At 52.1% G+C, this 27,944-nt stretch overlaps 1 protein-coding gene and 1 long non-coding RNA gene across 8 annotated transcripts in view; one reads left to right on the forward strand and one right to left on the reverse strand.

Annotated features, from left to right (window-relative positions):
• The first annotated feature begins 218 nt into the window (after nucleotides 1-218).
• Gm15589 lies at nucleotides 219-27,618 on the forward strand. The gene is made up of 4 exons (XR_003955875.1): nucleotides 219-428; nucleotides 7,768-7,844; nucleotides 22,730-22,827; nucleotides 27,495-27,618. It is a non-coding gene; the product is annotated as a predicted gene 15589 (long non-coding RNA).
• The window catches only part of Kcnh2 (potassium voltage-gated channel, subfamily H (eag-related), member 2), a 32,096-nt gene continuing 12,566 nt past the window's right edge, over nucleotides 8,415-27,944 (reverse strand). For 3 of the 7 annotated variants that reach the window (XM_006535634.4, XM_006535635.4, XM_006535632.4), the window contains exons 3-15: nucleotides 21,718-21,882; nucleotides 20,489-20,938; nucleotides 19,737-19,948; nucleotides 15,175-15,603; nucleotides 14,320-14,707; nucleotides 13,782-13,981; nucleotides 13,159-13,411; nucleotides 11,897-12,090; nucleotides 11,481-11,580; nucleotides 10,772-11,047; nucleotides 10,462-10,648; nucleotides 10,071-10,248; nucleotides 8,437-8,975 (exon numbers count right to left, since the gene is read on the reverse strand). In XM_006535634.4, the coding sequence (XP_006535697.1) occupies nucleotides 8,826-8,975; nucleotides 10,071-10,248; nucleotides 10,462-10,648; nucleotides 10,772-11,047; nucleotides 11,481-11,580; nucleotides 11,897-12,090; nucleotides 13,159-13,411; nucleotides 13,782-13,981; nucleotides 14,320-14,707; nucleotides 15,175-15,603; nucleotides 19,737-19,948; nucleotides 20,489-20,938; nucleotides 21,718-21,882 (3,182 nt within the window). In that variant the 3' untranslated portion in view covers nucleotides 8,437-8,825. Of the gene's footprint in view, nucleotides 8,976-10,070; nucleotides 10,249-10,461; nucleotides 10,649-10,771; nucleotides 11,048-11,480; nucleotides 11,581-11,896; nucleotides 12,091-13,158; nucleotides 13,412-13,781; nucleotides 14,100-14,319; nucleotides 14,708-15,174; nucleotides 15,604-17,990; nucleotides 18,418-19,736; nucleotides 19,949-20,488; nucleotides 20,939-21,717; nucleotides 21,883-27,944 lie in introns of those variants that run through there. The other 4 variants (XM_006535633.3, NM_013569.2, XR_389740.4 and 1 more) reach the window with 4 other exon arrangements.

The raw sequence follows: 27,944 nt of genomic DNA on the forward strand, positions 1-27,944 counted from the left end.
CTTTACATAACTGTCTTTCCAAAGAAGCTAAAAGTTTCCACTTGAGACTAACCCTTTGAAACTGTAAGCAACACACAATTAAGTGCCTCCCTTCTTGATCACAGTGTCTCTTCACAGAAACAGAACTGTAATTTAGACAGAAGGTAACTAGATCATCATTCATTATTACATCACCCATGCGTCCCAGAATAGTCACCTCATAAGTCCTCCACTCCACATCTGTCTCAGTCTTTAGAGTCTATGAGAATGACCAACCCTGAGTCCTCCCTGTCTCTTATTTAACATGGAGACCTCAGGGTAGAAAGATTCCCTTCTAGAGAGCAGTGTGAGTTCTCACCAAATGGCAAGGCTGGCAAGGTCACACTCTCTGACATCTGGGAAGCGAAGTGAGGTCGCACGGCCTCAAAGCCAGTGCTACAGAAACCCAGGTATTAACAACTCTTCTCCCTGGCCATCAGAGGACATATGAGCCTCATATACAGAGTAGGCTGCCACTTGGCACACAAAAAGAGGGTAGATCCAGTTGCAGTCACCGCCCCCACCATGAAGGTTTCTCCCATCCCAGGGTGGAGCCTAGACCTTGTTCTAAGGCAGCACAGACAGACCCAAGGGTTCTATCTACAAAATGAATCCTCTTCCAGTCTCTTCCAAAGAGTTAATCAAGGTATTCTCAAAATGCCAATCTGCTCCCTGTGTGGTACAGTTTTCTAAAACTCATTTGTCTGCATTTGTTAGTGAAGAGAGTAGAAGAGAATCTATAGGGTTGGCATTTATTACAAAGGGGAATTATGAAGTTGACTCACATGGTTTGCATTGGGCAGGCCAATAGTGGCCATCTGCCTTAGTGTTGGGGAGGCTAAGAACTGGTAGCTGCTCAGTCCAGAAGGCTGGATCCATCCTCAATCTTGAAAGCCTGGAGGACCCCAGAGAGCTGCTATTCCCTAGTACACACTGGAAAGACATACACTGGGTTGTATGTTGCATAAAATCTCAAAGAGCAGTATAAATTGTAAAAACATGAAGACTTTTCATGACCATGTATGCATAACAAAGGCCTGAATGGCACCTCCATTATGGCGTCAGTTGTGCTAAGGTCTGGGGCCTATTACATTTCCCACCGTTTCAATAGGCGTGAGCCAAATCATAGATTCCTCTGTGGGCAGGGGATTATATTTTCTCCTTAGCACTACTAATTTGACAGAATTTCTTTTCTGTTTTACATAGCTAAGTAGGCAGTTGAGCAAGCAGGGTCCAACGGTGAGAGCTAAGAGCAACTTAGCATAGAAGAGAAGTTAGCCAGGAGAACAGAGATCAGGACCAGTTGCTAGATTTTGGGCATCTCCTCTCTCTCTCTCTCTTTTTTTTTTTTTTAATCTTGAAGGTTATTTTTGACAGTGACTAAACTTTCTCTAATTATCCACGCCTGATTGACATAGAAACAACAAATCTCTCCCAATGTCATAAAGAAACCTCTTTGTCTCATAAAGAGGAGATTCCATGTACTACTGCTACAGAAGCAAAGCATCATGCATTTAATCCCAGCATCAGGAGGCAGAGGCAGGCAGATCTTTGTGAGTTTGAGAGAAACCTGGTCTATGTAGTCAGTTCCAGGGCACCTGGGGGTATAAACCGGTACAGCTGTTATGGAAATTAATGTGACAGTTTCTCAAAAGGCTAAAACTACAACATGACCTGGCTATGTCCCTCCTAGACATGTACCCAAAGGATTACATGTCCTAGTACAGTGACACTTGCTCATTCATATTCATTGCATTGCTGTTGTGTTCATGATACCCAAGAAATGTACTCAACCTAGATGCATCAACTGATAAATAATGAAAATGTAGCATATGCACAATGAAACTTCAGCTATAACAAAAAATGAAATTTTAAAATTTCAGGAAAATGAATGGAAATGAAGATTATTATTCTGAGTGAGGGAACACAGACACCCCAAAAGATCAAAAATTCATTTAAAAAAAAAAAGCTCCACATCTCTCCCATATGTGGATCCTAATCTTAAACATTTTATAGAGGTCCAGAAGCTGGAAATGAGCTGTTGGGAGGAATGGAGGGACAACCTTAAGTCAGATGAAATAGTAAAATACCTGTTGTACTGAGAACTTTGGTTTCTTTGAAAAACACAGAAATATTATGAAAATATGTTTTTGTTTTAATCCCAGGTTTGGGGTGTAGGGTTGCTTCAGATTGTCCACAGCAGCTGACTATGATTTGTTTTGTGCTTTAACAGGGATGTGATTTTACCACCAGCAGATAGTTTCTGTGATTGTGAGACATTTGGAATCCCAGGGACTTTTGAGAGGTTATATAAATGCTAGAGCCCCAAGAGTTGGATTTGGTAGTGGTGGTGGTGTGTTTACACTCTCAGGTCTCCTGGACTCATTAATCAACAGGAAGTAGTCTAATGATAACATCATCCCCTTTTCCTTTATCCATTTTTTTCTCTCCTATGTAGTGTTAAGGTGTCAAGAGGATGGGAAAAGGGTATAAACCCATAGAGGAAATGGCCAGGACTGAAGGGATGGTATTCTTTTCAGGACATCAGCAAAAAGTTTATTGAAGCTGCTACCCCTGGGATATCCCCCTCCTCTGCTCCCAGAGGGATTTTTCTGAGTTTTTTTTTTTTTTTCCTTTTCTTTTTCTACTTCCTATATTCAGTTTCAAAAAAGGTTGGGAGAATGGCTGAGCAGTTGGAAAAATTGCAGGTGGAAATAGAGGGGCCCAAGAAACAAAAGAAAAAAGTGGCTGAAATGGGAAACAAAATGGGTCAGTGTGCTCTCGATTTTCTGAAAAGGTTGCAGAGTTGGAGGTGCAACTGGGAAAATTGGAGGTGGAAGCTTTTGGGAGGCAAGAGCACAGGAAAAGAGTAAACAAAAAGGTCTCAGTCCTGGTGACTGAGCAAGAAGTGGGGGTCTCCCACATGAGGAAAAAGGGAGAGAGACTGTGCCAGACGGCAGGTGGGTCAGAGAAAGGCTGATAAGGTGGGAGGACAGACTGATGAAACAGTGCATTTCGAAAGAAAGGGTTAATCTCAACCAACTAACCCAGCAGAGTTAGAGCAGGGGCGGCTTGGGGTAAAACCACTGTAAGCTTTCCCAGTAGTCATACTGCATGTGCTTACTAACAGGGTGTGGAACACGGTTATGATGAGATAGGATGTCTTCCTATAGATAGAACTGATCTAAGACATTTTAAAGAGGCTATGATTTCATATGGGATGCACTCACCTTATGTGAGACAAATTCTAAATAACTGGGCTACTCAAAATAGAATTATTCCCCGTGGGGCAAAAATGGGGTCCCACATCCACTCCGGGTTAGGGCCGCTGGACGAGGACGACTCGGGGAGTTTGACTGCGTGGGCCCCAGGCCTCCAGGAGCCAGGCGCCCCGTGGGCGTTTGACTGTGAGAAGCTGTGGGATCCCACTAGGGGGTGAAGAAGAGCACAGTCTGGGGTCCTCACAGAACTTCTGGACTTGGGCTCCGACTCTTGGGCACCACAGACACCCCCTAGGCACCACGGGAGAGCGGATTCTGGGGTCCCTGGGCCACACGGAGGCCAGGGACGACAGTTTCTCACTCTCGGACATCCCAGACTTACCTGTATGTCATGGAAGAGCAGAGAATAGGTGAGGACCCTCAGGCGTACTCTGGCTCAGGGGCTGAAGGAAAAAGAGTAGGGGGAGAGCTCTGGCAGGTTACCGCGGGGGGAGGAGAGAGTCTGGACAGCTCAGGTGGCTAGCTCTGTAGGCAGCTTGGGTTGGTGGCTTCAATGAGCAGAGACGGTTCATGGTTTTAAGGCATTTATTGTAGAAAGGCAGAGAGAGGGAGAGGGTAGAGAAACAGAGGGCGGCCATGGCCACGTGGAGAGAGGGGGAAAGGGAAGGTGGAGAGAGGGGGAGCAAGGGAGCAAGAGTAAGAAAAGAGAATAAGAGGTAAGAGATGGCTCAGTGGGTAAGAGCACCCGACTGCTCTTCCGAAGGTCCAGAGTTCAAATCCCAGCAACCACATGGTGGCTCACAACCATCCGTAACGAGATCTGACTCCCTCTTCTGGAGTGTCTGAAGACAGCTACAGTGTACTTACATATAGTCAATAAATAAATCTTTAAAAAAAAAAAAAAAGAGGTAAGAGATTAAGAGAGCAAGGAGGGGGCAAGCAGCTCCTTTTATAGTGGACTGGCCTACCTGACTGTTGCCAGGTAACTGTGGGGGTGGAGTCCAGACAGAATAGCAGGAGCTTGGGGCATTGCCTAAGTGACTGATGGCCACACACCTCTGTGCAGGGACCTGTGGAAGGCTGTGGCTAGACAGGAATCAGGGGCCCAGGAGGCGTGGCCGAACTTCTACTGTCCCATGAAAGCAGAAGTCACGGTCCACCAAGTCTCCGGGGTTCCAGGCCTGTGCTAGACCAGGAACCAGGCTGCCTGTGTCACTGCCCCACAATTCTCCAATACTGGAATTGACATGGTGGAGAGAAGCTTGGAATATTAAACAGGGAAGTAAAGCGAGAGGATGAGTATAACAGATCAGCTGCTGAGTGGAGGGTAGTGCTCTGATATACATGAACAGGTTCAATTTGATGAAACTACTACAGAACAAAGCTGCTTAGCAGCTGCAAGAGCTTGGGACAAAGTTGAGGAAGCAGAGAAAAGGCCACTTCATTTGCAAAGACTATAGAAGGCTCTGGAGAAGACTTCACTAATTTTTTTACAAAGATTAGTCTCAGCTGTGAACAAAGTCATATCAGACCCTGATTCAAGGCAGGTGTTGATAGAGACCTTGGTGGTTGATAGTTTCTGTGATTGTGTGACACTTGAATTCTGAGGACTTTTGAGAGAGTATGTAAATGCTGTGGACCCAAGGGGCAGGTTGTTGGTCATTGTTGGTCATAGTTAAGTAGTTGTATATAAACAAGTTATTAGAACATTAAAGGTTCAAACAGAGCCCGTGGACGAATGGAAAAGGGTTATGACCAATATTGGTTCTAATGTGCACTATGCTAATGTCATAGGTCAAGCTATAGCTAGGGGGGTCTCCATTATCAAAATGCCCAATGCTTCAGTTGTGGGAAATTTGGTCGTTTGCAAAGCTACAAGCCTCTAGAGGTCTCAGATCTCAAAGTGCTGGTGCATTAAATACAATACTTTGTGCAGGGAATGTGAAAGGCATCTCCAGGGGTAATGTTTTTTCCTAAATCTCAAACAAACCCAGGCTTCCCTGGGTATGCAGGCGATGTGGCAAGGGTTGCCATTGAGCCAATGAGTGTTGGTCCAAGAGAGACCCAAAGCAATTTCTTACCATCAGGAAACGACTTTGAGAGCCTGGTTTGAGGTCCCACAGAAATTATGGGCCATTTCTGACAGGAGCAGCTGAGAGTCACCAGGTTAAAAACAAAAAACTGTGGAATTAAATCATCCTATATACATGAGGATGTGTTAACATCAGAATGGAAGCCTGTAAAAGTTTTGCATTGGGGATGTGGATTGTTCTTATTTCCATAGGAAATAAAAAGCTGTGGATACCATCAAAACTGATAAAGATTAGAATTGAGCAGGAAAGGTCTCCTGAAAACCTTGGCCGCTGATATGAAAGTGCTTATTTCATTGAAAATGTCTCTGTTTATGATTTCCTGAAACACACAGCACACTTAATGGCTTAAAAAAGAAAGGGGAAATGTAGTGAAAATTTTGGTTTCTTTAAAAAAAAAAAACACTGAAGAATTATAAAAATGTTTTCATTTTAATCCCAGGTGTGGGATATGAGGTGCTTCAGATTGTCCACAAGAGCTGACTATGATTTGCCTCGTGCTCTGGCAGGGGTATGATCTTGCCAGCTGCAGATAATTTCTGTGATTGTGTGACACTTGAATTCTGTCTGGGGACTTTTGAGAGAGTATGAAATGCTATGGACCCAAGGGGCAAGGTTGGTTGTTGGTCATTGTTGGTCATAGTTTGTTAAGTAGTTGTGTGCAAAGCAAAAGAAATTAGATATCCTGACAACAGAGATCAAACTTGTCTCGAGAAACTTGAATGCCCTAATCAGCAGGAAGTAGTCACCTCCTTTCCCCTCCATCCTTTTTCCTCTATCTAGTGTTAGGTAGGCTAAAGGATAGAAAAAAGGGATGGAAGGGGTGTAAGAAAAAGGAACCCACAAAGTATCAAAAAAAACCAAGTTATATAAGTAGTATAAAGGGGCGTTTAGAGAGGAGGGAGACAAGGCCATGAGGGCAGGAATCAACTGAAATAAGAGCTGCATGGAAAAGCAATGTGGAGGTCGGTGGGATGGGTCAACAGGAAAGGGTGCTTCCTGCTCTTCCAGAGGAACACAGTTTGGTTCCCGGCACCTGAGCCATGACTGTCAACTATAGCTCTATGGGATCTGCTGACACATAAATAAAACACAGAAGGGTCAAAGACACCAGGAGGACACAGACCACAGAGTCAGCTAAGCAGGAACCATAGTGTCTCACTGAGTCTGCCTGGGACTGTGCTAGGCCCTCTGCATATATATCATGGTGGTGTAGCTCAGTGTTCTCGGAGGACTCCTAACAGTGGAGTAGGAATGTCTCTAACTATTTCTCGTGCTCCTCAGACCCTCTTCCTCTTTCTGGGTTGCCTTGTCCAGCCTTGATATGAGTCTTAGCATAACCTGTTATACCGTGTTCAGTTGATAACCCTGGGAGGCCTGCTCTTTTCTGAAGGGAAACAGAGGAGAAGTGAATCTGGGGGAGAGGGGAAGGAATGGGGAGGAGTGGGAAGAGGGGAAACTGTGATTGAAATATATTATAATGTATGAAAGAATAATAATAAAGAATAATTAAAAATTAAAAATGTATTATAGAAACCTATTAGTTAAGCAGAAAAAGGCACTTACAGCCAAGCCTGCTCGCCTAAGTTCAGTTCCTGGGATCCAGCTGGTAGGAGAGAACTGACTTCTACAAGTTAGCCTCTGATCACACATCACTATGGTACACACACACACAGAGTATAACTTTTTTTAAGAGAAGAGTTTGCCAGGAGGTACCATACATGTGTAGACAACGCTGTTCTCAGAAGCCATACCTTATTTTTCTTTAACATTTATTTTGTTTTTACTTTATGTATCTATTTAAGTGCTTGCATGTATGTCTGTGTAGCACATGCATGCCTGGGGCCTACAGAAGTCAGAAGAGGTCATCAGACCACCTGGAAGTGGAGTTACAGATTGTTGTGAGCAGCCTGATGTGTGCGTGTATGTGCGTGTGTACATATATGTACTTAATAGACAGATGGATAATTGACAAGGTGTGACATGTCAGGTAGAGAGGGACCAAGTGAGAAGCAGAGCCACTCCACTGCTGCCTGCCACTCAGCCTCAACCTGGAAATCCTAAGTCTCTTCCTTTTATCTCTTCCAGTATCACCAGGCTCTGGTCCAGGTGAGACGTCCCTCCCTTCTTCCTGACTGGGTGCTGGGAGAGTCTCTAGGCTGCTCTACCATGCTTATCTTCAAAGTTAGCATACTCATCTCAAAGGGACAGAGGAGGAGAGGGATCTTGAGGACCAGTCTGGGCAGCCTCTGGCAGCACTGTCACCTATAAGCCAGCCTTATAGCAAAACTCACCGCTGCCTTTGCCTGGCACATGCAGGCATCATCTCTGCAGGGTGTGTTCACAAGTCCAACAACACAAGTGCACACAAACCTGCACACATAAGCAAGGGGAATCGTCACTATCCTCAAGATATATGCTTGACTTACTTCCAACAGAATGAGCCACCTTGCAACCTCCATCTTCTCAGCAGCTCCTCTGTGGCCAACAGTCACAAGGGACCAAGGTAATCAAGGTAAGATCACCTGGAGCTAGACACAGGTATGTGCTGGTCACAGTGGGGAAGCCAGACCCATGTGAGACCCAACTATACAAGGTCAACCTAAAGCCAATGAGGGGTAGGGAAGCTGAACTCTGACCAAAGAGAACCCAGGTGGGTGTGATGCCGGACTTGTGAACTATTTGAGAGGGACAAGTGTGTGGTTTTACCATGTAGGGCTGACTTAGGACCAGTGCCCAGGAAGTAAATCAGCATGATTGTGAAGGGTTGCACTCAGGGTACAAGTAGCCTATCAGACTCAAAGTAGCCCACATGGCTTGGTTGTCCCAAATCCAGGACCATATTGTCTGGCTCCAGGAAACACTCTCCATCTTTTATGTACATGGGTACATGGGTATATGAGAAGGCATGTGCCCGCACATGTGTGCGCGCACACACACACAAACACACACACAGAAAAGGGGAAGGATATCTGGTCACCCCTGTAGGCCTGGACATAGAGAGGCCAGGATCCCTGTACAGAGGCTCTGGCACTGCCACTTAAGTACGTTTAGAACATAAACATGAGATACAGCAGGTGATGGCTGAAGCTAACCAGCACCCTGGAGTCTCCTCAGGATAATTATTTATTATTCATAGTCATCAGCATCTTCATTAATTATTCATATGATCCTTAATTATTATCCTTAACAATAAGAGCAGTAAATAGCAGAAAAGTCCTTGAGGTGCCTAAGGCCCAGGGCCGGTGCCTCCGGGCAGTTAGACCAGCTAATGCCCCCAGGGCAGTGGGGGGACCACAGACCCCCATCCACTGCCCAGCTCTGTCCTGCCCCTCCCAGTGGGGCCCAGGGTATTGCAGGAGGAGATGCTGGTCCCAAGGGTGGGGATGGAGGTGCTTCTGCACAGGTCTCCCCTCCAAACCAGGGTCTCCAAGGAGAGCGGTCAGGTAATGCCCTGAACCCAGGGTGAGCCACATGTCCACAGTGGGCAGCATCACTAACTGCCTGGATCTGAGCCATGTCTGTGCAGGGGCTGGGAGGTAAGGGCCCCCAGCTGGCCGGGCAGGGAGAGGCGTCGAGTGGGGCCATCTTGGGGGAGCTCTGGGGCTCCTGCAGGAAGCTCCTCAAACGCCACGAACTGGGAAACCTGCAAAGACCACAGAGCTTGAGAAGGCACTCAAACGTGGGGGAGGAGGAAGGGGCGGAGACCGGAGGTCAGAAACGTGGGGGAGGAGGAAGGGGCGGAGACTGGAGGTCAGAGAGGCTTAGGTGGGCAGAGTGGGGACCTGAGGGGACAAGAAGGCTGCAACTTCTGTAAAGAAATGCACCTTTGTGGCAGGAGCCAAATGAAAGGGCTGAGAGCCACTCACAGCCACCCTGACAGAGGACCTTGCTCTGGACCCGGAGAAGCTGGATTCCAAGCTCTAGCCTCTCCCTTCCCTAGGGAATGTGCCAGGGCAGCGGGAGCAAAGCCTACATGGAATAAGAAGTCCCTGCTTTGGGAAGGCAGCTAAGACAGAGAGAGACAAGGTGCCTCCTTGCAATTTTCCAAAGAACCCTGGGGCCCTGGAAACAACAGTGGGCCAGCGGCCAGGTCTCTGAGGCCAGGGAGAGCGCTAGGGCGGGCAGGAGGGATTTGTGGGTGCTGACGTGTCTACTGGTGAGATCCCTGCGGGGGAGGCTGTGAAGGGAGACTGGCACATTTGCTGACGTGGGCCCTGGTGTCTGCAAACAGGAGCAAGCAGCATATGGGACAGGGAGCAGAGCTGGGGGTGGGAGTAGATCCCAAGCCACCTCTGGGTGCCATAGGAGCCCCCACCCCCACCCCCTTCAAGCACCTATCAAAGCTAGAGCTGGCAGAAAAGACCCAGCTACAGCTGTCCTTCAGGAGGTTACTCAAAGAGAAGAGATGTGGATCAGGGAGGTCCTATCTCAGAGCCTTGATCTTGGCACCCTGGACATGCCAGCAGCCTTCAGGAGGCTATAGCACTGCTAGAGTAAGAGCCAAGATGAGAGGCGGCAAAGTCAGAGGGGGATAACCACAGCAGGGACCACTCTCAGGCAGCATCCAGACCCAAGGCCCAGGCTCAGACATCATGTTTACATCTGGCCCTTAGGTTGCCTGGCAGGAGCAGGTAGAAGAGGATGGGGGTGAGGAAGCCACATTTCACACCCAGCAGCTGTGCAGTCGTTGGGGCAGAGAGGGTGCGGCTGGAGGCTGGGAGTGGGCTCTAGAATGTACCTGAGAAAGCGAGTCCAGGGTGAGAGTGGGGACAGGGCCGACAGGCAACAAAGGGGATGCGGAAGTGGGGCCGGGCCCAGGGGTGGTCACAGCACTGTAGGCAGGAGGGACCAGGGTCATTTGCCTCTGTAGCAGCTGTAGGACAGTGGCCATGTCTGCACTTAGCCGGGTTTCCAGCCTGGGGCAAGGAAGGAAGATTTCTCAGAAGTGGAGATAGCTGGTTCACTCTAGGCTCCCTCCTCATGCAGCTGAGGAAGGAGAGGGTCCACCTGCCTGGCACAGACAGTCCTAGACAGAGCACCCCTGAAACATCAGCAGAAACCCAAAGAGGCCCCAAGTTCCCCCACAGTGCAGCCTACCCCGTGCCCATTCCCTGGGCACCCATCTTTACCTGTTCAGCTGTCTCTGGAGTGCGTCCAGCCTGCTCTCCACATCACCCCGGGATCGCCGACCAGGGCTAGACAAGGGGATGTTGAGGAGGCTGGGGGCAGGGGCAGGGCATCGAGGCAACTCCTGGTACTGGCGCCCCCGACTGTCCCCCCAGAAGCTGAAAATATTGGACACCCCAGAGAAGGCACCTGGAGCCAGAGAGGAGTGGGGTCAGGAAGAAAGTCAGGCCCCTGCCAGTCCCTACCCATCCCCCATACTGCCCATCCCCCACACTCACTCACTCCCACCCCCACCCCAAGGCCCAGGCCTACCTGACAAGGGATTACAGGTGTCACTTTTCTCCCCATCCTCTGTCAAAGGCTCCCCACCTGGGGGGTCTCCCGGAGGCCTGGGGCTGGAGAAGGGCACCAGGCGGAGGGGACTGGAGCTGCGACCAGGGCCCTCATCTTCACTGCTCTCTGGGCTGGAAGGGCCGCTGGATGGGCTCTCCCCCCATGGCCCTCCCGGCTGTCCCCGGCAACTCGGCCCTGGCCCAACTCGGGCAGGGCCTTGCCCCAGGGCTGACACCTCCCCTGGCTGCTCTGTGTCTGTGGGAAACAGAGAGCATACCTCAGAGAGAGGGGAGAACAGGGGACGGGCAAGGGGAGCTGAGCAAGGGGCAGAGTGTGAGGACGGACAAAGTTGTTTTATCTCGCGCCCTGCCACACCCCGGGGGGGGGGGGTCACTTCTGACTCCAGATCTCTGGCTCTCTGTAGCCCTCTGCTTATTCCTTTGTTCTTGTGCTCCCTCCTGCCACCTCCCTCCTCTCTTTAAGGGGTCAAGGCCCGCTAGACAACACTCAGGCATAATAAAGACCAAAAGCCCAGCCTTTGTCCAGTGGAAGGGAGGCATGGGGGTGGGGTGCACTGGAGGACTGCGTGCCTGAACGCTGGGCAAGGGGTGGAGCCTGCACAGCCTGACCCTGCCCGCACTCCCCTCTGCCCTCCACTCTCCTCCTGCCCTCCCCTTGACCATCTCACCCTTGTCTGTACGCCTGCGGAATGACAGTTTGCGCTTGCGTTGCCTGTTAAAGCCGCTCTCTAGTTCTGCACTGCCTGGGGAGCCAGGAATCATGTTGGTCTGCAACGAAGAGAACAGTCAGAGCCCTTAGGTCCATCCTGCCTGGCTGTCCTGGAATATGGGGGTGGGGCAGGCAACTGCACCCCTTCCTTAACCTAGGGAGGTGGGGCTGTGGGGAAGAATTTTCCCTACCCCCATCCCACCCTGTGTCACTTTCCCCCAACACCCTGAGGTTGGTACTTCCATAGCCTGATCTGACTGTAAAAAGACAGAAAAGCAGGCAAAGAAGCTGTTTTCCACAGTCACAGGGAAGGGGCAGCCTGTCAATCATCAGCTCTCTTGGGGATAAAGGCAGCTCTTGAGATGGCCCACTCACATCTCGAAGGTTGAAGGTGATCTCCAGGCTAGACCAAAAGTGATCTGAGAACTCGGGATACATGTCCAACACCTCCAGCAAGTCATCACGATGGATCTTGTGCAGGTCACAGTACGTGAGGGCCCGCACATCCCCATTGGACTTTCCAGGACGGGCATATAGGTTCAGAGGCTCTCCAAAGATGTCGTTCTTCCCTGGAGGCCGTGCAGAAGACAAAGGCTTGAGCCCATGGCATCGGTGGGAGAAGAGCGGGCACCCTCTGGGTCAGCTCCACCCTGCACAGCATCTCCAGTCATCCAACTCCCAGCCACACAGCCAAGGCAGCTTGAGCCAGTTCACATGCTCAGGGCTCTCAGCAGATGGGGAAACACCAGTGGCCAGAGGTGGCAGAGGGAAGGACCAGAGATTTGGAGTCTCTCAGCAACTACTCAGCTAGAAACCGCCAAGGATGCTCCAGCTCTGCCTACAGCAGTGGTGGTTTCCTTGGGACAACTCTACTTCTATCCTCAGATACCCTCCTAACAAAGTACAGTTCCCTATAAACTATGGTCTTAAGACTATAAAAGGCAGCTTGTGGTCAATCAGAACCAGTACTGTTTTACTGAAAGAAATTTCAGGATAGCATAGCTTAGCACAGCGAAGCACAGAAAAGACCAAAATGTGCTCACGTGTGTAGGAAAACTTGATTTCGCTGGGAAGGGAATAAATTGTGGAGTGGTATACATGTTTGGGCTGAACTGTGAAATAAAAGTCTAAAATGGGCACGTCTATAAGCCATGGGCAAAAGTTTGATGCAAGAAACAAAAAACAAAAACAAGAAACAAGAAACAAGAAACAAAAAACAAAAAACAAAAAACAACCATGGGAGGGCAAGAAGCCTCCACTGTCCAAGTGCCATCCATGCACACAATGGCCACAGGCCATTGGGACATGAAGCTTCAGGGAACTGTGTCCTTAGTGAAGGTGGATGCATAGCCTCCAGATGAGAATGTCCCACTCAACTACAAGACAATATTCAACTTTAAGGAAACACTAGATGCCTTTCTATGGATAGATCCTGAAGTTCCCTCAAGTGCAGGGAAGGCTACATAGTCTCCCAATCTAAGAGCCCCGTGTCCTACAGGGTTCCTCTCTGTTGCCCACCCTGAAGGCCCCTCCTCGGGTGACAAAAGAACACAAGAATCCTGCCAGCCACCCCACACCCCAGTGTATTCAGAGGGCTCAGGTCTCTCTGGGTTTCAGTGGGCGTCCCCACCCCATACCCAAGATGGCCACCACGACATCACCCCGCAGGATCTCGATGGAGCCCCTGGAGATGAAGTAGAGGGCAGTAAGCAGGTCCCCGGCGTGCACTAGTGTGTCCCCTGGTGGTGCATGTGTGGTCTTGAACTTCATAGCCAGCGCCCTCAGGCAGCCTTTAGTGGCCCCTCGGAATGGCTTGCAATGCTGCAGCAGCGAGCGGTTCAGGTGTAGGCAGATGTCAGCCTGGAGGCACTCAGGGAAGCCCTTCAGCACCTGCAATGGGGATGGGTCAGTATGATCTCTCAAGTCTCAGTCCACTGGGTCACACCTCTGGCTCAGGGGAAACCTGCTCCTCCCAATTCTGTCTGCTGCAGAACCTGTGGGGGCCCAGAACCCCCTCAGCACCTGGGCACCCACCCTGACCAAGTTCTCATCCGGAAGTGCAGCAATTGATTTCCCATGTCCATCTGTCTTACATGGGATGTGTGAAGAACCTGGCCTCTCCCAGTGGGAGAACGCCAGATGGAGTTTCACGGTCAGAATCCTATGTAATCCTCAGGTTTAATAATTTAATACTAACTACAACCACCTGAGATATGCTGGATGCACCACAAGGGTGGCCCCACACTCATTAATGCCTCACCGCGTTCATGTCGATGCCATTGGTGTAGGACCAAGCATGCTGGAAGTACTCCTCGAGGCGCTGGCGTAATGGGTTGGGAATCTGGTGAAAGCGGATAAACTCCCGCACCCGGAGCATCTGTGTGTGGTAGCGGGCCGTGCCCGAGTACAGCCGCTGGATGATGGCGGACACGTTGCCGAAGATGCTGGCATACATGAGGGCTGGGGGCGTGGGTGAGTGGGGCCGTCAGCATCCGCAGGGACCCCGCCCGCCCACGGGGACCCTCTGCTCAGGCCCCGCACCAGGTCAACGACACTCGCGGTCCGGTCACGACTCAGTCTGAGAGTGGACATACACATGCTCAAACACACGCCAACCTTCACCATTTCCTGCCCTGGTGTCCCAGCCTCCAAACTCAACTGTGAGCCCAGGACTCTAGGAAGGGACGAGGGGGCGGGGCGGGGAGGTCCGACTGCCACTTTGCTCCATCCTAGGACTTTCACTACCATTTCTATCCAGCCATGGCTCCACCCCTCACCCGCCTCCAGGACGCACTCACAGCCAATGAGCATGACACAGATGGAGAAGATCTTCTCTGAGTTGGTGTTGGGAGAGACATTGCCAAAGCCCACGCTGGTGAGGCTGCTGAAGGTGAAGTAGAGCGCTGTGACATACTTGTCCTTGATGGAGGGGCCTCCCAGGCCGCTGCTGTTGTAGGGCTTGCCGATCTGGTCGCCCAAGTTGTGCAGCCAGCCGATGTGTGAGTCCATGTGAGGCTGTTCCATGTTGCCGATCGCGTACCAGATGCAGGCCAACCAGTGCGCAATGAGGGCGAAGGTGCACATGAGCAGGAAGAGCACTGCTGCCCCGTACTCCGAGTAGCGGTCCAGCTTCCGAGCCACGCGCACCAGCCGCAGCAGCCTCGCAGTTTTCAGCAGCCCGATCAGCTAGAGGAGGGGACATGTTCAGAGTGAGGGCACATCAGTAAGGAGCACTGTGGAGATGAGACGGTACTGAGCTGGTGCCATAAAAGACGTCTTCCTGGGCTCTCTCCCTGATAATGAAAACCACCGGGCAGAAAGTCCCCGCACAGACGTTACTAATCTATAAGACAAAGTGCTAAGGGTCTCCATGCCGAGAATGAGGAAAGAGAAGCTCCAAATGAACCAACAGTCACCTCAAGGTACTAGGCCGGAACTCTAAGGAGGAGGGAGCTTTTGTGTAAGTTAGAAAATGATATTCCCACTCCCAGCTTTAAGGGGAAAAATGCCTCTTCCAGCTCCTTATGACCCTGGGGGTGAACAAGCATAGATCTGTTAGGGACCCTCCTTTCCTGTGTAGTGTCCTTCTCTTTTACCCCTCCACCCTACTCCCTCCTGCCTCTTTTGTCCTGGCTGCCTCCTGCTAAGCCCACCTCCTCGGAGCCAGAGCCAAAGATGAGCAGGTCGAAGGGGATGGCAGCCACCATGTCAATGAGAAACCAGCCCTTGAAGTAGTGCACAGCAATGCGGCCAGGATGGCTAACCACCTCCTCGTTGGCATTAACATAGGTGGTACGGAAATTGATAAGGATGTCCACAATGAACATGATGTCCACGATGAGGTCCACTACAGCCAGGGGCTGGCAGGCGTAGCCACAGTCAGGGGCTTGGGACCCATCTTCAGTCTCCTTCAGCAGGAAGGCGGCCGAGTACGGTGTGAAGACTGCCGTGTAGATGACCAGCAGCAGGATGAGCCAGTCCCACACCGCCTTGAAGGGGCTGTAGTGGAGGATGGTCCAGCGGTGGATTCTTGGGGCCTGCAGCTTATACTCAGGCAGCACATCTGCTCCCAAGGACAGGACCTAAGGTGTGGGTGACGAGGAAGGGTCATGGGACTTCGGAGCAAAAGTTGGTACTGTCCATATATGGCCGAGTAGTACATATTCCTATCAGAATGCTCACCTTCAGCCAAGTAGCCATAGAACTGACTTCCCCAAACCGAGGTACTCCAGTTCCCAGAATGCTAGCCAGCAGGGGGACATACCAGCTGACAGTACCCAAAATACATGAACTTGGGTCATCATGCAGGAAGGCCCAATATTGTTTCCACCACAAGACAGTCTAGATCCTCAGATTGCACAATGCAACTCTCACCATACAATCTTGCCCCACGGCCCCAAAAGCCTCTCTCTCTCTCTCTCTCTCTCTCTCTCTCTCTCTCACACACACACACACACACACACACACACACACACACACACACACACCATCTCAGTCTAGAATATGTTCCAAGGACTGCAGTTCCCAGCTGGGCAGTGAGCCCAGAGTTCCAACACATAAAATAGTCCTTGCCACTCCCTCACTTCAGACCACTTGTCCAGGGACGCCAGCCACCATTCTCAGGCCCCTTTGCCTCCCTAAGGGGAGAAACCCTCTCCCTGCTGCTATTCTTTCTCAGGCTTCTCTCCACCTTAACCCAGATTAGCCTCCCATGCTCTTACAAAGGGACACAAGGGACAGAGTCCAACCCAGGCACCTCAAAAATACAGAGGGATATACCCAGGATGGCTCAGAGATGCACTCTTGGCCTACACGGAACCCCATTTTCAGATGGGGGACACAAGCCCCTCAGCATCCAGGCAAAGGCAGCCCACCATAGGGACCAGGGGCAACAGCACAGCCAGCAATCTTGCTCTCAAACCTGCCTGGGGAGAACTAGCTTTCCCGGGTGTCAGAAGGCCCCCTGCCCACCCACCCTGAGAATTCTCTGGCAGACCTCTGAGTCAGCTAGAATCCCTTCCTCAGCCCCTCTAGCCTTGACCATTCCATGCCTGCAGCAAGACCCGAAGCCTTCCCCAACCCCAGAGTTTTTAGCCCTGTCCCAGAAGTCCTGAGTCCCAGGCTCCATAACCACAGGTCTCTGGGCTCAGTGAAGTCCTAAAGAGTCTCGTTCACGTTCAAGTGGGAATCCCTTGAGCCTGTCTGCATAGGTGGTGCTGTTTAGAGACCATCTTAGGGAAAGGAGCTGGTAAGAAAGATGGATCTTAAGGACCCCCCCCCCAGAATAGACACAGAGACTTCCAAGAAAAGAGATGGGGTGTGGATGAGTACCAGGCCCTGGTCGGAGGAGGATCCTAGGTCTACCCTGCCTTCAGACTGAGGGCTTCTTAATTAAAACACAGGGCTAATACACGAGGTTAGTGACCTTTCAAGCCATCAAAAAAGAGCAGGCTAGGACCCCACAGACAAGGGGCAACAGGGGGGTGGCTGTTACTCCATAGGACCCATCTCTGTGCCTGAGCACAGGCCTGAGGAGCTATACTGGACCACCACAGACAGCAGTGACCCTTTCCACCAAGTCTGCCCACAGCCCCAGTGCACATTTGCATTCAAATATCCAGCAAGTCTGGGATACAAGGCCCAAACCTGCTAATTCAATCTACCCAAGGGCCAGTCCTATCTCTGAAACCACTGACTTACCGCATGGCTCTAGGCCAGGTCTATAATCCCCTGTGATTTGCTGTTTTACAGAAGACTGACTCAACCTTGAATCTTCACCTTGGAAGGGAAAACTCTCACCTGTGTCTGTTCCCCCACTGGGAGGAGCAAACAGAGGGAGTCAGGGACAGTGATGTTGGCAGGGGTGGGATTCTCAGAATCACCCAGAGCTACCTCCAGGTTCTAAAGCAGGAGAGCCAGTGGGGTAGAGAGGCAACCACCAGCTGATGGGACAGGGGTCCAGGATGCCCTAAAGAGGTGACCCAATGCTTCATTTCAGTCTGCCCTCATTGCCCATTGAGCAGCTCTGATCCCTTCTCCCCTGAGACCCACAAGAGTAATCCAAGCCTCCACTGCTGACCACAGTGTCAGAGTGAGGGAGCCCCAGCACCTCTGTGTCAGGTCTAGCTGCTGCCTACTGGTTCCTGACTCTCTCCATCTCCCCATCATCCTCTCTGGACACCTAACTGCTTCCTAGCATTTCTTTCTTCACCTTCTAAACTAGAAGACTGTGGGCCATAGGAGCCATAGCAAAGGGGTTGCCAAGGCAAGGGAAACCCCGGGAACCTAGCCAGCAGCCAGGAGGAGAGCAATGAGGAGCTCAGCGGTGGGCCACACCGAAGAACTCCCAACCTGTCCTGCTTCTCAGAAGCCCTCTCCCCAACTGCAGCCAGAGCCCTCTGGGCCATACTCCCACCTGCCTCAGTGTCCCAACCCAAGAAAAGAATAGGGTGCTGAGGGAATCACCTACCTCCTGGGCCACCAGGCTGGAGATGCGCACTGCCCGCCTCACCCGGCCTTTCTGGGCCCTGGGCTGCAGAGCCCCTGTCCTGCTCTCCTTCCCGGCTGGAATCGCCATGGAGGACTTAGCTCCCCCAAGCCTGATTGGCCTAAGGCCCCAGGGCCCGGCCAGGGCCTCACTTGTGCCCCAGCAGCAGTCCCAGCCCAGGCTGCCAGCCCAAGGCTGGCCGACTGGCAGCCAGAACTGCCTCTGGCATGAAGCCAGAATGGCTGGGGCTGGGCCCTGGGGCTGGGGTCACCTAGGCAGTGAGTATGGACAGCTGCCTGCTTGGCTCTTGCTGCACATGGCCCCTTGGTGTGGGCCCCCCACTACCAGGGTGCTGTGCTCTGCCCGCCTGCCGCCAGCCCAGCACCCGCGGTGGGAACCGCAGCTCCTCTGCTGGCCAGCCCCTCCTCCTGCCAGGTTCCCACCCCGACTCCACCACTCTGCCTCCCCTCCCCCCGCCCAGCCCGTGCCCGCCCTCTGCCCCGTGCCTGGCCAGCGGGCCCCCTCCCTTGCAGCCCGCTCTAGGTTCCTGCTGCAGCCGCTCCCGCAGCCCTAGCCCCTCCCCCTCCACCCGGCAGCCTGGCCTGTCACCGCAGATTAATGGTCTCCCCAACACCCCCGCCCCGCCAGTCCAGTGCCGAGCCAGCCACAGTCAGGCAGAGACACCCAGAGATGGAGAGACGCCAGGTGACTGGCAGGGGCACCTCAGGCAGTCCACAGACGGACAGGCAGAGACTCACACAACGAAGGCATACGCACTTTGGGTCCAGGAACTGGGCAGATGCCAGACACCCAGGTGGGAAGAGCTAGGTAGGACCCAGAGAGGGAGAAGCGTGAACCAGATAAAGGCTCCAGGGTGACCGTCATGTTCTGGAGGCAATGCAAAGGGGCAGCTGGAACCCAGAAAGCCAGAGGCACGGGAGTATGGCCAGAAGGCAAGCCAAGGGAGCCCAGAGCTGGGCAGCTCCCTCACAGGGCAGCAGCGATGGGGGCAGCTAAGAACAACAGGCCCCTCTTCTCCAGGGATTCTCCCTGCTAAGACCTCACCACTGCCAACATGGACAGCAGCTATGGCTGCGTAGGCAGTGGTCTTGTGAGCCACCTCACTGCTAGGAGGGACAGAGGGACCAGAGGAGCCCTCAAAACAGGCTACAGAAGTCAAACGCTGCTATTCTTCTCTGACCCTTGATAGCTTTATACCCACTAGCAGTGCTCCCCACCCACAAAAGAAGGCAGCCACTCTCCACACTAGGTGAACACAGCAGACACCCCAGCCCATCTGATACACCACTCTGGCCTACAGGACTCAAGCCCAGCCTGACCTTGACTTATGTGTCCTTTCTAACTGAAGCCCACTCCTGTTGCCCCAGCGAGCTCTTGGATGCATCTTCCTCGTCCCTCTAGCTGCCTTCTCTCACCCATCACAGCCTTCACAGTGTCTCTGTCAAGTATCTCATCTTTACCTTGTACCCTGTCTATTGGTCACCCACACCTGCCCATCCTAAAAGCCTCGTCCCTCCCTCTCCAGCAGCCTCTGTCTCTCTACAGGCCTTCTCATCTCAAACTCCGTTCTTGTAGCCCAACGCTGGGTGTTTTCCCCAGCCACCCCCACAGCTTCCCTCTCTGACTAGCCTTCCAACCCCCAACTTTGCCCCTCCTCCCCAGGTCCAACTTCCTCTCAGGTGAGCAGAGAGCACCTTGAACACCTACCTGGGTGACCTTCTCGGTGACATTGTGGGTCCGCTCTTTTATCTTGGGTGCTATAATCTCCCGGTCACTGGTGGGTGAAGCCAGGAAAGGGTCGCCTTTGAGGTCCACAAAGTTGAGAGTGATTTGGGGTATCTTGCTAATGGTTCGGTAGCGTACAAGGTCAGAGTCTGAGGTGGAGTTAAGCAGGCCACTGCGCAGGGGGTGCATGGCCCCTGGGATGGAGACACAAAGCTTGGTCAGGTGGATGGGCCAGAGGATGACAGGAAGCCAGGCCACTTGACAAAAATACTACGATGACAAGGACCAAGGGGGTCGGATAACAAGAATGAGGTAGCTCAGAAGGCCATGGAAATAAGCAAGACCTCTCTGGGTTTTAAGGAAACATGTCACTTGAGAAAAAGACAGGAGAAAGGAATAAAAGAGATCAGATAGATTTAGGAACCTCTAAATCTCTCTTGTCTCTTTCCAGTTCCATGGCTATCCCTGTTCTAGGATATCCTGGGACAGCTAGCCCAGTGGGCCAGCAAGGACTCTGTGAGTAGAAGAATGTAAAGGGATAAATGGACATTTAATAGAGTAAAAGGCCACTTAATGAGATTAAATAAGTACTTAATGGGATTTCCATCTCCCAGACTCCCAGGCACCTAAGAGGTAAGAGGGAGAGAGGAAATGAGGGGCCTGGGACGGTGCAGGCTTGGCAGACAGGCAGGAAGCAAGGGGCTGGAGTAGGGATTGCAGGCCTGCACCCTTACCTGTGCTTGCATGGCGGGGCGGAGGGGGCAGCGCTCCAGCCCGCATTGCCTCAATGTCATCCGCGGATGATGCGCGGCGCACGCTAGCGCAGCTCTCACGGGAGCGTGTCCGGGCCAGGCTGCAGCTGGAACCTGAGGCATCAGGGTTAAGGCTCTGAGCTCGTGGCGATGGGTGAGGGCCTCGGATGCTGGCTACTGGTGAAGCAGACCCCGGGCCCACCAGTGCTCGCCTCTCTTCTGCAGGCCCAAGCCCTGCCACATGGTTGTCCATGGCAGAAACCTCATCCAAGGCCAGGGACTCACTGCTGGGTGCTGCCGGCGTCAGGTCCACATCCACCACCACCGCCCCAGGGGCTCCAGCACTGCGCATGCTTCCTGTCCGCACAGATGATTCCCTGGCCGTCAGTGCCAACAAGGCAGGCAGCTTCAGGCGGAAAGTCTTGGCCCGGCCTGTGGGAAAAGGGTGGCCTATGGTGTGCGGGGTGACCAAAAAGAACTGGGTCCCTAATAGTGGAAGGCCCTCACCCCACCCGGTGCACAGTACTTGATTCCCCACACCCTGACAATTCTATCTAAAACCAGTCGTCTACTCCACAACTGCACTGGTTGAGAGGGTAACACATGCAGAGACTGACCCATGCCTTGGGTAGGTCACTGAAGGTCACACAGTAAATGGGGACTATGTCACCCAGCAGCTGGCATCCATAGGACAAGTTTCACTAAAACCCAAGAGGTGAGCTTTGTTGTCATGACTCTGAGGAGAATTGTTTAATTAAACCAAAAAAATGCCTCCTGGGGAAAGCAGAGGATCCGAACCTTCAGGTCAGCCAGGGGAAGTGTTGAAGCTGCTGCTTACAGCCACGGCCAACATGCCATCCCATCCTTTCTTCCATTAACCTCCACTCTTGGGACTTGGCCAAACCACAGAGCTGAGTTCATGAGACAGAGCTTTCTAATGGGCTGGTGGCTGGTGCTGCTTAAGCAAGCACCTATTATTTCTCCAGGGTGCTGCACAGGGATCCAGGAGGCAAGGCTAGGAAACATGCTCTGCCTGAAGAGCCTGCGATGCTGAGCCCCACTGCTCCATGGGCGTCTCTCCATCCTGGTCTAGGTAGACTGACCAGATGATTCCTTGGTGCTCCTTGCCCCTCACACAAGCATGTGACTCAGGTTAACAAAACCTCATTTCATGTCTTCCCGAGCTGACTCAGGAGTTTGGCTGCACTTACCAGAAGCTAGCCAGCTGGTAGAGGGGCCCCTGTGGTTGGTGTCATGAGCCGGGGACCCTACCATGTCCTTCTCCATCACTACTTCAAAGTTGAGGATGAACATGATCACAGCCCCATCTTCATTCTTCACGGGTACCACATCCACCAGACACAGGAAGCAGCTCCCTGCAGAGTAGGAAAGGCATTGGCCATGGTGACCCCAGATTCTCCTCCCCAAGTGTGCATGACACAAAATGGCCAGGAAGGACCTCTAAACCCAAAAGGGCCCATCAGCCTCTACCACAGCCCAATAGCCCACATCTGCAACTCCTGACCCTGCTCTAACCCTGCAGCTGGCTGTGCCAGACTGCCAGCCAGTCCACACTTCCTCCCTCACTGCTCATCTCATCTCTCAGCCTTCTTTCCCTGTTTCTCCTGACTTTCTTTCTCCAGCTTGTGACTCTTTTTTCCTCCGTGTTCTCATCTGTATCCCCATCTTTTCAATGTGCCTGTGCTTTTCCCTCCTTCAACGACACACTCCATGCTTTAATCCGGCATCGCCTGCTCCAGCCCCTGCTCTAAAGCTGTTCCACATGCCTGTGCCTCGTTTTCCTCACCTGTAGAATGGAATGGTAGCCATTCTTCCAGGAGTTGCAAAGATTCATTAAGTCCACATTTGTATGTGCTTATGGACACTAGAGACAAGTGGATACTGTATCTGTCTTATATGAGCAAGACCTGGCATATTGATACTATAGACAATTGGATACTGTATCCATCTTGTCTCGGTTCTCTTTAGCCTCCAGGCACTGTGTAGATACACAAGTATGCAACTTGAAATCAAGAGTTTCAAAACTTTACAGCATTTTGGGACTGCCAGGGTATCCAAGCACACAGTCTCCTATGTCATGAAAGTACTGGACTAAGACCTGAGAAACCAAGAATGCTGATCCCTCACCAGAGAACAAAGAAACACTGCTATGAGATTTTTCTTTGTCCTTCTTACTCTTAACTCCTTCTCTCCATCCCCCAGAGTCCTTGGAGCAGGCCAAATCATATCACCAGTTCCCTTGGGCTCTCCGAGGAATGAATACACAGTCCAGTGCCCTCCATGTTGATTTCTGAACTGAGGTGAGTGCCCCTGCCAGGGCTAAGCTAAGGGTTCTGCCTGCAAGAAGTTCTAGATGAATCAGAAGGGCACAATGACATCCTGGTCCTCTCACAGGGAGCCAGGCAGGTTGCCATCTACTGTCCATCATCAACATCCAAGTTTCCCATTATTCATCTGACTTCTCTGCCTCCTGGTAGTCACATTCCTTCTGAACAGCCTAACACCTAGACTAACCAATGCACTGTGGAAGCCGGTGACAGGCCATAGTGTCAGTGGTACAGCAATAGTGACATAGAAAAGGAAATCAGGAAGGAGGAGGCTTGGAAAGAGGTGAAAACTCACATGGTCTCAGGAGAGCCCTATCAGCCAACTTTGGCCTTCCACTTACCTTCATGTCCTGGAGCTCCCTAGATTGGTCTCCCAGCCTCTGACCCTCCCCTTACCCTGACTCCTGGCCCAGCTGTACTGGAGGGGTGATGACTAGAGTTAAAGGAAGAATGGAACCTGGAGCTCACTTGATGCCTGTCAGCCAGACCTGAGTGGGTGAGCACTAAAGGTACAGAAGAGTGCAAGCTGTGGCCACGCCAGCCAGCCATCAAGGGCGGGGCTCTGGAGACACTGGCCAACACTAGTGTAGACGTGCTGGTAGGGGACTGAGACCACAGCAGACAAGTGATCCCAGCAACTGTGGGTTCCCCAGTCAAACGAGAGCCTCTGAAATCCACTCAGGCAGACAGGCACAGCGGTGAGGGCAAGGCCCAGGCGGGGCTAGTCAGGAGCTCTCTGCCCTACCCACTACCCCTGCACTCACCATCACCAGGGCCCTCCTGCCTCTAACCGAGGGCCCTGAGCTCAGGAGCTCTGCCCGGGTGTCCCTTTAGCAGCTGCTCTTGTCCCCTGACCTCTGGCCTCTGACACACAGCTGTGGTGTTGAAGCTGTGTGGGGTGGGGGTGGGGGTGCCTGGGCCCAGCTGGAGGCTGTTTGGCACCCAGACAGACAGCCTGGAGTTTATGCCCTAATATGGTGATGGCCAGCAACGGCCTGAGCAGGGACTGGCCTCCTCAGGACTACAGAGGGGCAGGAGACTAGAATACCAAAGCTGGAGAGACCCCAGCTCTTACCCCCAAGAGCCCCAGAGATCCAGTCCCCAAGCCACTATGCTCACCGGGACATGTGTCAAAGAAGCCCGGAGTCTAGAACCAGGATGACTCTGGCGCTTCCAGATGGCTTAGGGGCTCTATCCCTGAAAGGGGCTAAGACATTCTGACCTGGTGTCAGATCTATCCATTCAGTCCAGGCTCCTCAGTAAGAGAATCCACACAGCCCAGGGCCCTGCATCTCAGATAGCTACGTCAGACCTTGGCAGCTCAGACAGTGACCCTAGGTCCCTGACCTGAAAATAATTCTTTTTAATTCTTCTCCAAGAGAAATTTCAAGATATGCCCCTCTCACAGGACAAGCCTGTTTCCCTCTTCCAGATACACAGACACAGAATGCTGACACTCCCCCTTTGCTGACATTCAAGGAATTTTTCTTTTCAAATATCCTGTCAAAGGCCTGGTTGTTCCGAGATATGACCTGTGCCCCCTTCCCGCTCCCCACCCCTCCCCCATCCTATGTAATCACTGATGGAAATAGATTGCAGTACCACCACGCATAGAAACAAAGAAAGCTGAAGACCAAGCAGGCCCTGGGCTCTAGAGGTACCAACCATCTCACTTGCCAACTTGGCAGAGTCTTATGTGACCTACCGGGTCACCAATCCCAGCTCTTTGGCTAGAAGTATGGAGGGGGTTTCTGGGGGTAAGGGAAGGACAGCCAGGCTGTGGGCAGGGCCCTCGGGTGCTAGCACAAAACAAATAGCCTGCGGTCAGCTTCCAGCTGAGAAGAAAGGTTGTGAACAAGTGGCTGAGCTGTCCCTGGGGAGCCTGAAACACTGCCTATCTACCCAGCCTCTCCCTAGATACCACCCTATTCCTCCCTCCTTCCCACTCGACCTGCTATCCCAGTAATGGTCCAGCTCATGTAAGGAAGAGGCAACCTCAAGGAGGGCCCTGGGGCCAGAGCTGGGCTAGGCTGCAGTTCCATCCAGCACCACTCTGTGGCAGGCACTGCCCACGTTCAAGAGGCAGACAGCTCTTGGAGCACTCCAGACCTGATGGGTGGGATGGAGTGGGGGTGGGGGTGGGGACACTGATGGGAACAGCAGGGAGCACCATTCTCTTTCTCAAGGAGGACATGGCACAATAGATGGGAGAGTCACCTTACAGAATGCTTATCTGTCACATGACATTGATCACACCGACTCACTGGGCCAAAGTCTGGATGAAATGACATACATAGTATATGACAGCCTGGCCTAAGAAGAGAGCTATGCACACTCAGAAGAAAGATGAACCTTTTCAATTGCCCCTGGGACAGTCTGATTTAAGTGGCTAATAGCAAAACATACCCTGATACCTGTCCAGCACCAGCCAGGCTCTATAACCATTTGGGTAGTGGGGCCTCCCTGCCCAGTCTAAGCCTGTCTTTGACCTCTCAGGACAGAAATAAAAAGAGGATGGCAGGCATACCAGTAACCACATACCTACAGGATCTGGCAGAGCCTTTGGTCTTGATGACCCAGGCCAGCCAGTCTCCTAGCAGCCTTCAAAGGTCATGCTGCTCACTCTAGGTCACTAGGTAGGGATGCAGTGGAAGGGCCACTCATTCTGAAAGCAGAAAATGTTCTGTTCAGACGACAAACCCTGGCTTGCTAGGATTCAATGCTCCATCACACTAAGGGGTCCACTTTGGAGTAACCCATCTGCACTCACCCAGCTCAGGTATGCTTCCAGTACATCAGAATCTAATCTCCCACCTCCGGGCACCACTGGCCCAGGCCTGCCTGAGTAGAAGTTATAGCTGGTGAGAGTTCAGAGAAGACCTACAGAAGACCTGGGCAGCCTTGGGCAACTTGGTGAGGTCAGGGTCTCACCTGTACAGCAGTAGGCTTCATGGCTTCCCCATTACCTCACAGTACCATTGAACATGCCACCACAGGTGAAGCATCTGGGATAACATGACCAAGAAGATGGCCCTGGTGCCTACTCTGACTGAGCCAGGTGTTCAATCGGACCCTAATTTGGCATCAGGACAAGATAGAGCAAGACAGAACAAACCACACGGTGGGTGTGTCCTGGGAAAATGAAGTATTCTGCCCCCAACAATCAAAAGACCCTGCTCTCCCTTGCATTTGCTGTGTAGCTGCAGACAGGTCACCCACCTCTCTGAGCTTAGATTCTCTGTGCATACCACAGGGACAAGAGATTTGTGCTCTGAGTGCCAGATGAGGTGACAGATGGCCTTCTAGAAGCATCTGGAGCTGTAATGAGGCAGAGTAGCAGGTCCCTGCAGGGAAGGTGACCTCTAGCACCCTCATCCTGGTTGCCTCCCTTGCCCCACTCCAAGCAGGAGGGGCTGCGCCAAAATGAGCCCAAAGTCACACTGAGGGCAGGGAGGCTGAGGCTGCAGTTGGCCCTGTCCGCCCCCCAGGCAGAGACTGTCTCCGGAGGAGCAGCCCAGGGCTGTGCAGTGTCAGGTTATATTTAGCCTGGTGGTGGCGACAGGAAGATGCAGCGGGAGCTGCTTCTGGCCAAGGGCCACCGTGTCGCTAACACCACTCTCATGGACAGGGGGCGGGGGGATAGGAAAGGCCAGGAGCATTGTGGACTCAAGGGACAAGATTGGGAAGTCTGAGAGGCCAGCCAGTCGATGGATCTGTGTCCCAGTGTGAGAACATGTGTACATATGTGTATCAGAATCAGAGACCAATCCTAGGGTCCTGAATCTAAGAACTGAGCTATACAGGGTTCTGGGGAACTCCCTGCCAGGCAGATTTGGGAAGCCACAAGCCAGACTCCAAGTCTCAAAGAAACATCACCTCCAGACTCAGTCCTCCACCACCCTTGCCTCCTGCCAACAATCTCTGTGTAGGGCTAGGGCCTCTGTGGGCATCTAATTTCCTGCTAAAACCAACAGCCTACGGCATGCTTGGGTCACCTCACATTACAACTCCTCAAAAGACAATCTCCACCCAGGAAAGCTCAAGCTGGCTGAGCTCCAGGGTCATGGGGCCATGCTTCCTCTTAGCTTGTAAGTGAGAGTATACCCTCTGTTTAACAAGGCACTGAGAGAACTCCGTGGGTAAGGGTACCTGCCACCAAGCTGACCTTCTAGCTTGATCCTTGGTATCCAACATGGTGGATAGAACTGACCCCTGCAAGCTGTCCTCTAACATACCATGACACATACATACACCACAGCACACACACACTCATACCATTTATACACTAATATATATGTGTGGGGAGGGGGAGAGTGTGTGTGTATGTGGTATGTGTGTGTGTGATGTATGGGGTGTGCGTGGGGGGGGGGTGTGTGCATGTGTGGTATGTGTGTGTGGGGTGTGTGTGTGTGTTTGTGTGTGTGATGTTTTTCTGAAAAGAAAGTAAGATGATGTCACATTGACCTGGGGAACGATGCCTCCACCTCTCTAACTGCACCCTGAGCAGCATCTCTCCTGCTGCTGCTCTCCCCACTTCCTCTATCCCCATCCCTTCCAGACCCCTCTGCAGAGGGTTTCCTGAATCTGTCTACATGGGTAGCTTCTCTCTGGGAACTCATCCAATACCGCACCCTTTGTAGAGGCTTGTGAGGTGAGTTCCCCAGTCCTACCATCCAGACCTGCACCGGGGAGACAGGCTTCAGAGCAGATGTTGAGTGCTCAGCTTTGGAAGGTCTGATGATGATCTCTGCACTGGTCACCTGCAGTTTTGGCCACTGTGGATACAGTGGCCCCACATCTCACCTTCTAGATCCACTCAGTACAGAACTGCTCGCATCCTGAGTGTGGACAAACAGAACCGCCATGGAAATTCAGGTGTTCTTCCAACGCAATATTACATTTAGTCACAAGTTAATATCGAACAAGATGGTGCTTGGACCTAAGTGAACTATGTACGCTGTGCAATTTCTGAGCCTTGCCCATTTCTTCCCCCTTCCCCGTGACCCTGATCCCTGTGTTTGCAGCTGTCACAGAGCAGCAGGGACACAGAGCTCTCGGTAGTCACTAGAGACTCAATCCTGTGGTCCCTA

This window comes from Mus musculus, chromosome 5 (genome assembly GCF_000001635.26).
Source record: "Mus musculus strain C57BL/6J chromosome 5, GRCm38.p6 C57BL/6J".
Taxonomy (NCBI): Eukaryota; Metazoa; Chordata; class Mammalia; order Rodentia; family Muridae; genus Mus; species Mus musculus.